Source organism: Manis javanica, chromosome 10 (assembly GCF_040802235.1).
Source record: "Manis javanica isolate MJ-LG chromosome 10, MJ_LKY, whole genome shotgun sequence".
NCBI lineage: Eukaryota > Metazoa > Chordata > Mammalia > Pholidota > Manidae > Manis > Manis javanica.
The window spans coordinates 661,480-673,106 of NC_133165.1; the positions used below are offsets into that span (position 1 = coordinate 661,480).

At 55.6% G+C, this 11,627-nt stretch overlaps 1 protein-coding gene and 1 long non-coding RNA gene across 2 annotated transcripts; both read left to right on the plus strand.

Annotated features, from left to right (window-relative positions):
- Positions 1-102: 102 nt before the first annotated feature.
- On the plus strand, positions 103-2,897 carry LOC140843914 (uncharacterized). The gene is made up of 2 exons (XR_012121821.1): positions 103-305; positions 2,707-2,897. It is a non-coding gene; the product is annotated as an uncharacterized lncRNA (long non-coding RNA).
- A 176-nt stretch (positions 2,898-3,073) lies between these two features.
- On the plus strand, positions 3,074-9,492 carry PTX4 (pentraxin 4). The gene is given in 9 exon segments (XM_073214146.1): positions 3,074-3,150; positions 3,327-3,385; positions 4,170-4,309; positions 5,380-5,887; positions 5,890-6,279; positions 6,927-7,006; positions 7,632-7,908; positions 7,911-8,120; positions 8,123-9,492. Coding segments are annotated over 9 exon segments (1,941 nt in total). The 3' UTR covers positions 8,323-9,492.
- The last annotated feature ends 2,135 nt before the right edge of the window (positions 9,493-11,627 follow it).

Consider the following 11,627-nt stretch of genomic DNA (forward strand, 5'->3'; position numbering starts at 1 on the left):
GCCTGCGCGCCCTCCTCCCGCGCCCTCCCCGGGTCGCCCCTCCAGTCCTCCCGCCGCCCCCCAGCCCCGCTCTCCCCGAATGCCACCGCCGGTGCGCCGTGAACCGAGCGCTAACCGCCTGCCAGCCTCACTCCCCGGCCGCCAGCAAGGCCCTGTTTCCCCAGCTGCCATCTTACAGGGAACCGCACGGCAGGCAGGGGACGTGTTAACCCTGAAAATGAAGGTTATTGACCAGCAGAAACGGGTTTATTCGCGAACAGCAGAGAAGTGCCACTTTGGGCATGAAATCTACGGCGAAACCATAGGCAAGTCCAACCGACAAAGTGGAGGAACGTTCTTTTATGGAGGAGGACGTTGGAAGGGGTTGTCCTGAACCAAAATCCTTTGGAGCGAAGCGAGAGTTCAGGGCGGTGAGGGCTTCTCGTCGGCCGAGTCGCGGGGCAGGCAAGCTCTTGGAGATGACATGTGTCTCCCTCCCTGTCGGGGCCTGGAGTTATGACCCTTCCTTGCTCGTGCTCCCGCCCTTCCGGGCTCCGGAGCCCCTGTGGCTAGTGACTGCCATGATGCACGGCACAGATAGGACAGCTTCTGTCCCGGCAGAACGTCCCGTTGGCGGGATTGGGGAGTGATCCGAAAGACCTCACAAGGAGGTGCCGTTTCAGCCTCGTCATGGTTGTAGAGAAATCTGGGAAACCTTTATTCATTCAGCATACATTAATTAAATGCCTGGTGCGAGCAGCAAGCACTCTTCCAGGGCAGAGAGAAGCAGATAAAATCCCTGCTGACATATAAGGGGGACAAATAAAGTACATGCACAATTTGTCAGATGGCAAATAGTGATAAGAAAAATTATGCAGGGTGAGAAAATGAGTGACCAAGGGCAAAAACGTCCGCCCTGGGCGCAGCTGGGAGGATGGACATTAGGGGGCAGCCCTGGATGCAGGGAGCCCAGCTGGCTGGCTGATGTAAGGACAGGTGTAGACCAGGTGGCAAGACAGAGCCGCTTGGCTTTCTGTGCAGTAGAGCTGATGGATTGGATGCGGGCTGTGCCAGGGCATGAGGAGTCCAGCATGACGTCTCCTTGGGACTGCCCAGGAGTTCCTCCTCATCTGCTTCTTGATGAGAGTCCCCACTCACACTCTCCAGTTCTTACAGCTGCTTCATTCCTCCTTGATTCCCATATTTTCCTGAAGCCTGTCAACCAGTACCTTCTCAGGAAATGGTGCATGGAAGACAAATTTCCTAAGCCTTTGCATAGCTGAAAAATTCCTTTGCTCCAGGTCAATTCACATCTGAGCTAGATGCACAATTTTAAATAAAAATCATTTTCACTTAGAAGTGTTCAGGCTTGCTCCTCTGCTTTGGCAGCCAGCATTGCTGCTGAGATGGCCAACAGTTCTCAAGTCAAGTCTCAGTCCTTCCCATGTGGCCAGTTTTCTCTCTGGACACATACAGGACCTTCTCCTCATTGTGGTGTTCTGACACTTGACGAGATGAGCCCTGGGGTCATGACCCGCCACTCTCTGGCATGTGGTCTTGAAAATGATGATGCACTTGTCTGGAACAGCTTCCTGGGTTATCTTTTCAATTCCTCCCACCCTGTTTTGTTTAGTCTCATGTTCTGCAGTTTCTTTTCTTTGGGTTAATCTCAAATGCCTACTTTCTGGATAACTGCTTTAATTTTGCCTTTCAGCTTTCTGTTAGTTTTAATTGCTTATGTATTTGGAAAATCATAGTTGCATTTCCAAGAGCAGCTTCTTCCTTTCAGATTATTCCTTTTCTTGTAGCGCCCATTTCTTGCCTTGTGGACACAAAGCTTTCCTTACCTTTCTGAGGGTATGAGTTAGAAGGCCTCTGAGCTTTCCCTTGGTCCTCTGCATTGTCTCCTGGATTCCTTTTCTGTTTGGACAGGTTTCTCTTCTGCTGGGAGCTTCCAAGTGTCTAGCGATCCTTGGCTGAGCCTTCCTGTCAAGCATGAGCCAGGAAATGGTGGGCAGCTCTGCATGTGGATAGGGGGTTCGTCTTCTTGGATCAGGTTCAGGGTATCTCCTGTCCACACTGTCAGCAAGGGCAGGTTTATCCCCAGGGCCGAAGAAGCTCCTGCCCTCCTTCTACCTGGAAACAGGTGTCTGGCTCTGGCTGCTGCTTTCTGAAAGTTGGCAGAACCCACAGAGTCCCATATTTCAATGTGTAGACATTATTTCAATATCTTTTAACATTACCCTTAAAAGGAGTGGATTTTATGGTATGTATAGTTTCCACTAAAATTCTTTTTAAAAAAAACTGATGATTAAAGAGATTGAAAGTCCCCTGTGTCATTGCACACCTGCACACCCTGTCTTCCTCCAGGGAAATGCTGTCCAATCGAAGTATGATGTAGCCCCATATGTTAAACTACATTAAATAATTTAATGATCAAGTTTGTAGAAGCCATACTAAAAAAGCAAAAAGATGCATCCGTGGATGTTTTGTTGCCCTTGTCTAGCTTGGATTAATACTTAGTCCATAGGCACACACCTGATCGTCAACATTTGCCCTCTTACAGCACTAAACTATGTTTTCTACCTTTATCTTGCATCTACCTACCACTTCAGCATTTTATTTAAAAATAATAATAATAATAATAATAATAAGGGAGAAATGTGGGATTCCCATATAAATCAAGTATAAAAATCAAATAATCATAATTGACCTGATTGTTTATAGTTCATGATGCGTGATCAAAACCGAAAGTTTCTGTGATGACTGCCCTTGCACTGCTCACCATGTAAGAACTTGTTCGTTGTGCTTCAGAAGATTGGAGACTGTTGAGAATTACGTTTGGGGTTGATGAATGATTGTGCATTGAGTCCCCTATACAGAATTTTATTGTTGTTAACAACCATATGATCAATAAATATGAGAGATGCCCTCTCAAAAAAAAAAAAAAGCAAAAAGAAACAGGTGAAATTAATAATATATATAATATGGTGATTAATGAGATACTTGCCATTTCTCTTTTGTACTGAAGTCTGAAATCCAGTGTGCATTTTAAATCTGCAGTGAATCTCAATTCAAACCCACCTGACTCACCATGAATGCCTTCACTCCAGCCTGCACCCCGCCCCAGCCTCCTACATCCCTGGACACCCCCGAGCTTTCGACCTCCCAGTACTGGGCCACAGTTAACTTCAAGTCTTGACCTTGACCATAGTTTACAGTTTCATCCTGCTTCCCTCCCACATCACTGCTGTCTGCGTAGCTGGCCCAAGGATGAGGTCCCCACCTGCCCCGTTTCCCTAGACTAGGCTGTCCCAGGGCCCCCATAACCCGTGACCTCCCTGCAGAGTTAAACAGCAACCAAGCACCCATCCTCTCGGTCTCAGGGCCAGCAGTCCAAGACCAAGTACGGAGGGATGGGCTCCTCCTGAAGGCTCCTGGGGAGGCTCCTTCCCACCAGGTCTAGCTCCCGGCATGCCTGGGGTGCATCAACCCCATCCCTGCTTCCAGTCTCCCCACAGCCTTGTCCCTTGTGTGCGCCTCTCCTCTTCTGTCTCTTATAAGGACACTTGTTTTTGGATTTAGGGCCACCCTAATCCAGGGTGATCTCATCTCGAGATTCTTGGTTACATCCGCAAAGAGCTTTTCCCAAGTAAGTGCACGTTCACAGGTCCAGGGGTATGACTCGGACCTACCTTTCTGGAGGCCACCATTTAGCCCACCATACAACCTGTACCCAAAAATAAGTCCAGGTGGCCCCCAGACTTATTTTCCTTTGCCCTGTCTGAGGGAGAGAGATGGGCCTCACAAGACCCGCAGGGTGCAGCAGGGTCACCAGGCCCCAGCCAGGTTCCCCGTCCTGCTCCAGCGGCTTTGTTAGTGGAAACATGAGTCCGGGAGCTCCTGCTAAAGCAGTCACCCGCAGCTGCCCCCGAGCCAGACAGTCCTGGGCTCGCCCCCAGAAGAATCATTTTCCAAAGAAGCTGTTTGCATCTGTTTTAAGCTTGTGTTCTTGGGAACCCCCATCTCTCCAGAGCCCGTGGGCTTGGAGGCAAGTGCGTGCCTTCCACTAAGGTGCAGGAAGTGTCCGCCTCCCAGCCAGGGTGGGAAGGGAGACCAGCCTCCGAGAGCAGGAGGCCCGCGCTCCCTCCCCCACAGTCCGCCCAGCCACCCACTCCGCGTCTAACCAGGATGTGCTCCCTGGGCAGGAGCCCCGTCCTCCTTCCTTATTGCTGCGCGCCTGTATCTGCATGGGGTTTCATCTCAGGGAGCAGGCCCTGCGCAGCAAAGAAAACCATTTTCTGCGAGGCTCCGCAGACTGGAAGAGCAGGTGAGTACCCACCGCACCCAACGGGGGCCACTGATTGTTTTCACCTGAAAACAGACAAAGGCCAGATGTACAGAAACAGTGGTCAGCATCGGCGCGCCGGACAGAAATGTGGAGTTTGGAGTCCTTTTTATCAGTTGTTTATTTTCACCTATAGTTGTAAACCAGCAAAAGAGGTTCGCTGAGCTCCATTCTGAAAACAAGCTGCTGACGAAGAAAACTGAAGGAACAAAACAGCAGCAGACTCACAGACCCCAAGAGGGGACTGGCGGTCACCAGAGGGGAGGGGTGGGGAGGGAGGGAGAAGGGGACTGAGGGGTATCATGATTGGCACTCATGGTGTTAGTGGGGGGGTCACGGGGAAGACAGTGTAGCTCAGAGAAGACAAGTAGTGACTCTATAGCATCTTACTACACTGACAGACAGTGACTGTAATGGGGTGTGGGGGGGGACTCGATAATATGGGTGGATGTAGTAACCACATTGGTTTCATGTGAAACCTTCATAAGAGTGTGTATCAATGATACCTTAATTTAAAAAAAAGCCTCTGACATGTGAGGATGAGGGAAGGTGGGGTCACAGGCTGGCAAAGCACCGGGAAGGCCCCAGGAGTGCAGAGAAGGGCAGCTGGGTGGAGGGGCAGCGTGGCTGGCAGGGCCGGGGGTCTCGGGGCCACCACAGAGCAGCAGCTCACGTGGGGGCCCGTAGCTGGTCTCCAGCACCCACTACACAGGGCGGGCGCCAAGCTCTCCACACTCAGACCCCACAGACAGACCACTCATGAAGCCCATCCTGCCACATGTCCACTTGCAGGTGGACCTCAAGGTCACAGGGTAGAGACCAAGGGGTGGGGGTGGCAGCCCATGGTGCAGCTGCAGACCTGGGGGTGGCCCCCCACCCCCAACCTCGTGGTGATGGGGCTGGTCGTGGGAATCTGGTGCATCTCATGGCGTTGCCATGAGGATCAAGTAAGCATGGGTCATGGCCCAGGGCACAGCAGGCTCGAGAGAGCACGAATGGGGGAGGCTTGTGTGCCCTCCCCGGCCCCCACAGCTGCCACGTCCCCTCTACAGTTTTGCAGGTTCCAAGAGGTGACCCTCACAGACCTTCAAGGCGTCGTTAGCAACTACAACCTGTCCCACAGCATCAACACCCGGTTCCTGGGCCTGGCCTCAGAGACCCAGGCCATGGCTCTGGCAGTCAACCAGTCGCTGGCCACTGTGCAGGACCACCTGGGCCACCTCAAGACCTGGATGTGCAAGACCCAGCACAGAAGCCAGAAGGTGGACTCCAGGCTGCTGGCCTTGGGCACTGCCCTGAGCGAGAGGCGGGCACAGTGTTCCCGGGACAGGAAGGAGCAGGCGGCACAGAGGGACACCCTCTCCCAGCTGGCCCTGGGCGTGTGGGCTCTGCAGGACAAGATGGCTCACCTGACGCACCTTGTCCAGAGCGAGGGTGTCAGGCTGGCTGCTCTCGAGGGGTGGCCGCAGGTGCCCAGCCCTGACCCCACAGTCCCAAGGCCACCCCTTGCCCAGCGCCCAGCCCTGCCTGGGCCGCCAGGCCCAAGCTCCCTGAAGCCACAGGGGGCAGGCAGGCGCCCAGAGCTTCTCCTGAGCCCAGGCACCCACCTCAGGACTTTGCTGAGCATCTCCAGGGGATGCAGGAGCCCCCAGGCCCAGGCAGCCTGTGGGCACAGCCCCCGAAGGACCAGGAAAGAGTAAGTGCCACAAGCCTGCCCCCGACCCATCTCTGCTCTTCCCCCTCCCCCTCCTTAGGCCTCCACTCCCCTCTGAAAAGCCTCCCCAGGGCTGTATGGGGAGGACACTGGCTACATGCCCCAGCAGAAAGTGACCATCCTGGGGATGACCTGTCCGTAAGCCCCCCATACGTCGAGCCACACAGTGGCCTGGGCATTGTGAACATACACACACATGTGGACGCTGCCCATGGTAAATGCCCACTTGGAACTGGCGGTTGCTCTTATTGGGGCTGATAGGACCCCACCAACACAGCAGCCACAAACAGCCTGAGGCCCCTGTAGGGCGCTGGCTCAGCCGGCACCTCATGGGGCTTGTGCACTGGGCCTTTGCAGAGCTGGCTCGGCACGCCCAGTCAGGGCTTCTCAGGCACAGCGCCACTGACCCTGCGGGTGGGTGACCCTTAGCTGTGGGCTGCCCAGGCACTGTAGGGTGTTAGCAGCATCCCTGGCCTCTCCCTGCTAAATGCCAGCTCATCTTTAACTTTTATTTTTGGCAAAGTTGTTGTCTCTGTGTGGCTTAGCAGGCCAGGGACCCACTAGTCCAAAGCAGGTTTCCCTCCATCTCGGTGGCTCTGGTGGCCTTTCTGCTGTGACACGGCTGATGGGCTGACCTTGAGGAAACAAGCAGGGCTCCCAGGAAAGGGGAGCTGTAGGTCTGTGGGTTCCCAGGGTCCTGGCGCCATAAGTATCTGCAGACACTGCCCAGTGGCCCTGGAGACACACCTCTGGTGTGGGACCTCTGCCCTGGTCACGACAGTGACCCAGCAGTGGAGCAAGGAGCTGGGGCCCCCCAACAGCAACCTCCATCCGTGAGCTCCATGGGCCGCTGGCAGAAACACAGATCCCTACGCCTGCCCCTAGCCTGCCGACCAGAACCCCAGGTGCAGCGACTGCAGGGGCGTACCCCCAACATTTGCGTTGCAGACCTGGCACGAGTTCGGGTCAGCAGGATCACGGCCCCCGAAGGTGTCCATGCGCTGAGGACTGGATCCCAACCTGGCCAGGGGACTCTGCACACATGATTAAGGGTATCCAGGTGGGGGTGATGCTGCATTACCCTGGAGGCTCCATGAGGTCCCAGGTCCCTGTAAGAGGGAGGCAGGAAGGTCAGGGTCAGAGGAGCCCTGAAGGTGGGGCAGAGGTCGGGGGTTATGCTCTGAAGAGCGGCAGGGCCAAGCCTTGGGGTGCGGGGCGTCCAGAGGCTGGGAAGGGCCGGGGAGGGCCTCCCGGAGCCCCTGCAGGAGCCAGCCTGTGACACCGTGACTTTAGCTCAGGGAGATCCTGTGAGTCTGTGAAATAAACCTAGGTGTGGTTTCAGGCCTCGCAGCCTGGAGGGACTGGCTGCAGCAGCCACAGGAGGCCCACAGAGGCCCCGTCCGTGGGAGTGGTGGCCCAGGCCCACCCAAACGAGGTGCCTGCCTTCCCCGATACTCGTCTCCCCACTGTGAGACTGTAGGGTGAGGGTGAGGGAGATCCTGCAAGCCTGCCTTGCGGTTACCGCTCCACGGAGGCCGGCTGCTGGGGTGTTCAGCCCCCACCGGGGCAGAGGGCAGAGACCACAGGTAGATGTTTCTGGATGCTTCTGGGCGGCTCCTGCTGCGGGAGTTGACTCTCCCGTTTCTAGCTTGCAGTGTGGGCCCTGTGCTTGTCTTCCCGAATGCCTCCACCAAGAACGTGGTCTTCCTCAGCCCTGGCTTCCTCTGGAGCCTGCAGGCCCTGTCTGTGTGCAGCTGGGTCCGCACGGCCTCAGGCCACCTGGGCACCCTGCTCTCCTCTGCCGTGCAGGAGAATGACAGTAAGCTGGCGCTGCTCAGCCACGACTCCCTGGTCCCCGGCTCTGGCCACTTGTGATCGGAGACCCAGCCTTCAGGGAGCTGCCTCTGCAGCCACTGCTGGATGGCCAATGGCACCACGTGTGTGTCATCTGGACGTTCATCCTGGGCAGGTGTTGGCTCCACATAGACTGCAGGCTAGTGGCCACTGGCTCCCATTTCAGAGGGGGCTACAAGATCCCTCCAGGAGGGTCCCTTGTGCTGGGCCAGGAGCAGGACAGTGTGAGGGGTGGTTTGACAGCTCTGAGGCCTTCGTGGGGAGTGTGGCAGGCCTGGCCACATGGGGCTGGGCACTGGTCCCCAGGGAGGTCTCAGACCTTGCCACCGGGAAAGAGCTCCCGATGGGCCCCATCCTGACCCTAGCCAACACCTCGTGGGTTGGCAGATTCGTGCAGAGGGTGAACTGCACCCATCTAGTGCCCTAGCTGCAGTCATGCTTGGGCGGTGAGAGGAGAGTCTCCAGCAGCCGCTGGCCACCCTGACCCCAGCACCCTCCATAGAGGGCCCCCCAAAACCCACACTGGGAAATGAAGGGTAGACCGCTGCACCTACCTGGGCTGGGCACATGTGCCCTCTACGGGGGGTGCAAGGAAGCATGGAGGGGAGACAGGTTCGACTGCCCTAAGGACCCCATGCATTCCTGCAGACCCCGGCTCTTTGTGGCGTGACATGGTTTCAACAGGGCCCCATCTTGCCAATGGGAGCGCCGGCCTCCACAGGCTCCCCTCCAGCTGTGGGTTTGCGGTGACACTGGTCTGGTTCCCAGAGACCCCATTCCCCACGGAACTGCAGAGGCAGCCCGGGCTCTGTCCCTGCCTCTCTCACGGTGGCTTTCTGGGTTCCCTCGGGTGAGCACTGTTCCAACTGCCCCCGAACAGCACTGGAGTCCATTTTCCTGGCCCCAAAGCCACTGCCCCTTCTCAGGAGCCCCAGGGTCTCCCTCAGCTCCTGTGGTGGTTGGTGAGGCTGCCAGAGCCGCCGGGAAGGGGACCACTGAGGGACAAAGCCATTCAGAAGGAAACACTGATAATGCAGGGGCCACGCTTTTAAAGCAACCCTACCAGGGTATAACTTACATAGGTGTACAGTTCAAAATTTTCAGTAAATTTACTGAATTGTGCACCCATCCCCATAATCCAGTTTCATAACGTTTCTGTTGCTCTCCTCCAAAAAAAAGAAACCCCAAATCATGCCTGTTAGTGGTCCCTCTGCCCCAGCCCTCCCCGGCTGGAAACCATCCATCCACCTCCTGCCCCTGTGGGTGTGCCGCTCTGGACAGTCCACGCAAATGGAATCACACACCATGTGTCCTGTGTCTGGCTTCTCCCACGTAGCACCATGTTTCTCAGGCTCAACCCACTTAGTTCGTTTGCGTGGCTGAGCAAGATTCTGTGTGTGCACCACCCCCCCACCCCCTCCTGCTGACCCGCTCATTATTTGATCAGTATTTGGGCAGTTTCCAATTTTTGGCTGTTGTGAATAAAGCCAGTAGGAGCATTCTCATGTGAGTCTTCATGGAGACCCAAGTTCTTCTTTCTCAAGTGGATACCTAGGAGTAAAACTGCTAGTTGTATGGTAAATTTGTGTGGTAAAGTCTAAACTTTCAAAGAAACCTAACTGGTTTCCAAAGTGACTGCACCATTTTACATTCCAGACAGCAATATAGAAAAGTTCCCATTTCTCCACATTCTTGATGTTGAACACTTTTGTACATTGGCTTTTTTACCTTTTTTTTCCAGAATTCTGAGTTGTGGCATTTGAAGAAATATACCTTGACAATTAGAACAGGTGATTTTCTTGAAGCTTCTGTGTGATATAAATGAACCCTTATGATATCCGAGATTTTAGAGGACCCAAAGGCGAGATCACAGGACCAGAAGACGTCAGTACAGCTAGAACACAGGGGCAGCTTGCAGGGGCTGGTGGGGTTCAGCACAGAGGCCCCCCTGTCTGTGCTACAGGCTTAGAATCACTGAGCTTGCAAACAGGCTGGGCTCACAGAATTTGCCTACCACCACCCATTTTAAAAGTGAAGAAACAAACTAGCACAGTCCCACATTAGGGGCCCAGCTGCAGCTCCCTGGGGCCTGCCCACAGGGAGGTGGCCAGGCAAACACAATCTGGGCAGCTGCTCAGAGGAGGAGGTGCCCCAAATCAGAGAACCTCGGGTTCTCAGCAGTGTTCTGTCCTTGCACAGCTGTCTGGGGCTTCAGACTCCGGCCTTCAGCTCAAGACTCAGCCCAGCCCGTGCATGAGTCAAGGTCAGAGGCAGCATTCCAGAACTGGAAAGCCCCGGGGTGGCCACGTCAAGGCTCCTGAAGTCACTGGCTTCCACTTCCCCAGGAGGCCTCCATCTTTGCAGAGAGCTGCGCCTGGTCAGTGTTCTTTCCCAGGCTCCCTCCACCCCGCTGCCCAGGCGGGAGGGATGACATCTTTCTGTGGGGAGGGGTGAGAGTTTGATCAGTAAGTTCTCTCCAGGGACAGCTAGGTCGCCAGCATAAAAAGGCACGACAGGCTGTTGTTTCCCACCCCGCCCTGCTTCCCAGCGCCTACAAATGCTGCAGGATGGCTGACCGTGCACACCACGTTCCAATACCTGTCCACAGACCCCCTGGGAATTTGGCACAGGTAGCACTGCTGTGCGCTGCCGCCTTCGGATGCTGGGTGGGGAGGAGGCCCTCCAGGAGGGCAGAGCAGCCTGGGGAGGGTGTGGAGCTGGGGTGAGACCGGTTGGTGGGAGCTCGGGTCGCTGGTAGCCGAGGAGTCTGGGCTCAGTACGGCAGAAGAGGGAAATCCATTCAGGTTTTGGAACAGGCGAGTCTTATTATGCATCCTGACCCACCGACCACGTGCATTTTGAAGCAAGAGCCACATCCACCTCTTAATTGGACCAAATCCCACCTTTGACCCATGTCTGCGGCCTTTCTGGGTAAGGAGGATAAATGGACTTCGGGGCTGTCCCTTCTGCTGCAGGAGGTGGTTCTACCTTCCCCCGCCTGCCCGGCCCACCCCAGCAGAAGTTCAGGGCCCTCGAGCGGCCGGGAAGCCCTGCCCCGCCTGGCCAGAGAGGGCGGCCCTCCCCAGCACGCCCCGGGCCCGAGCCGCTCTCCCCTCGGCCCGCCTGGCCGTGCTCGCGCAAGCCCCTCACCTCGTCGGTTCAGCTAAACCAGTCTGGGGACCCCGTCCGCAAACCGGGGGCACCTCGCTCCTGCCACCATGCTAGAAGGGGCGTTAACCTTAAAAGTAAATCTATCGGTTATTTTCTCACCAAAAATGGGTATATTCTGGAAAAGCAGAGAATTACAACTCAAAAAAACCGCGGGACAACCATGGAAATCTCCCAAACAGCGGAGGCTCTTTTATAGAAGAAGGGGAGTTGGGCCTGTTCTAAGCGGAAAGCCCGTTGGAGGAAACCGGGAGTCCCATGTGTGGTGGCTGTTCATTGGCTAACTTGTGACAGTCTCTCATTGGCTGGGCTGTTGCTGAGAGGCAGAAGCGCTTTCCCTCTTCCTGCTGGGTGGTAAAGTAGCCCAAGTCGGCTAGGTGGTGTGGCGTCCGGCTCCTCCTGTGGGGTCTGCGACCGACCAGGAGTTGCGGGCCGGGGAATCCCCCCTGGTACCGTGTCAGTGAGGCTTCCTTTTATCCATTTTCACAGGCAAAGCGAACGAGTTACACCAATGAGAAAACATATTTTTTGAAAGGGCGCATTTCCCAAGAAACGTTGCACAAT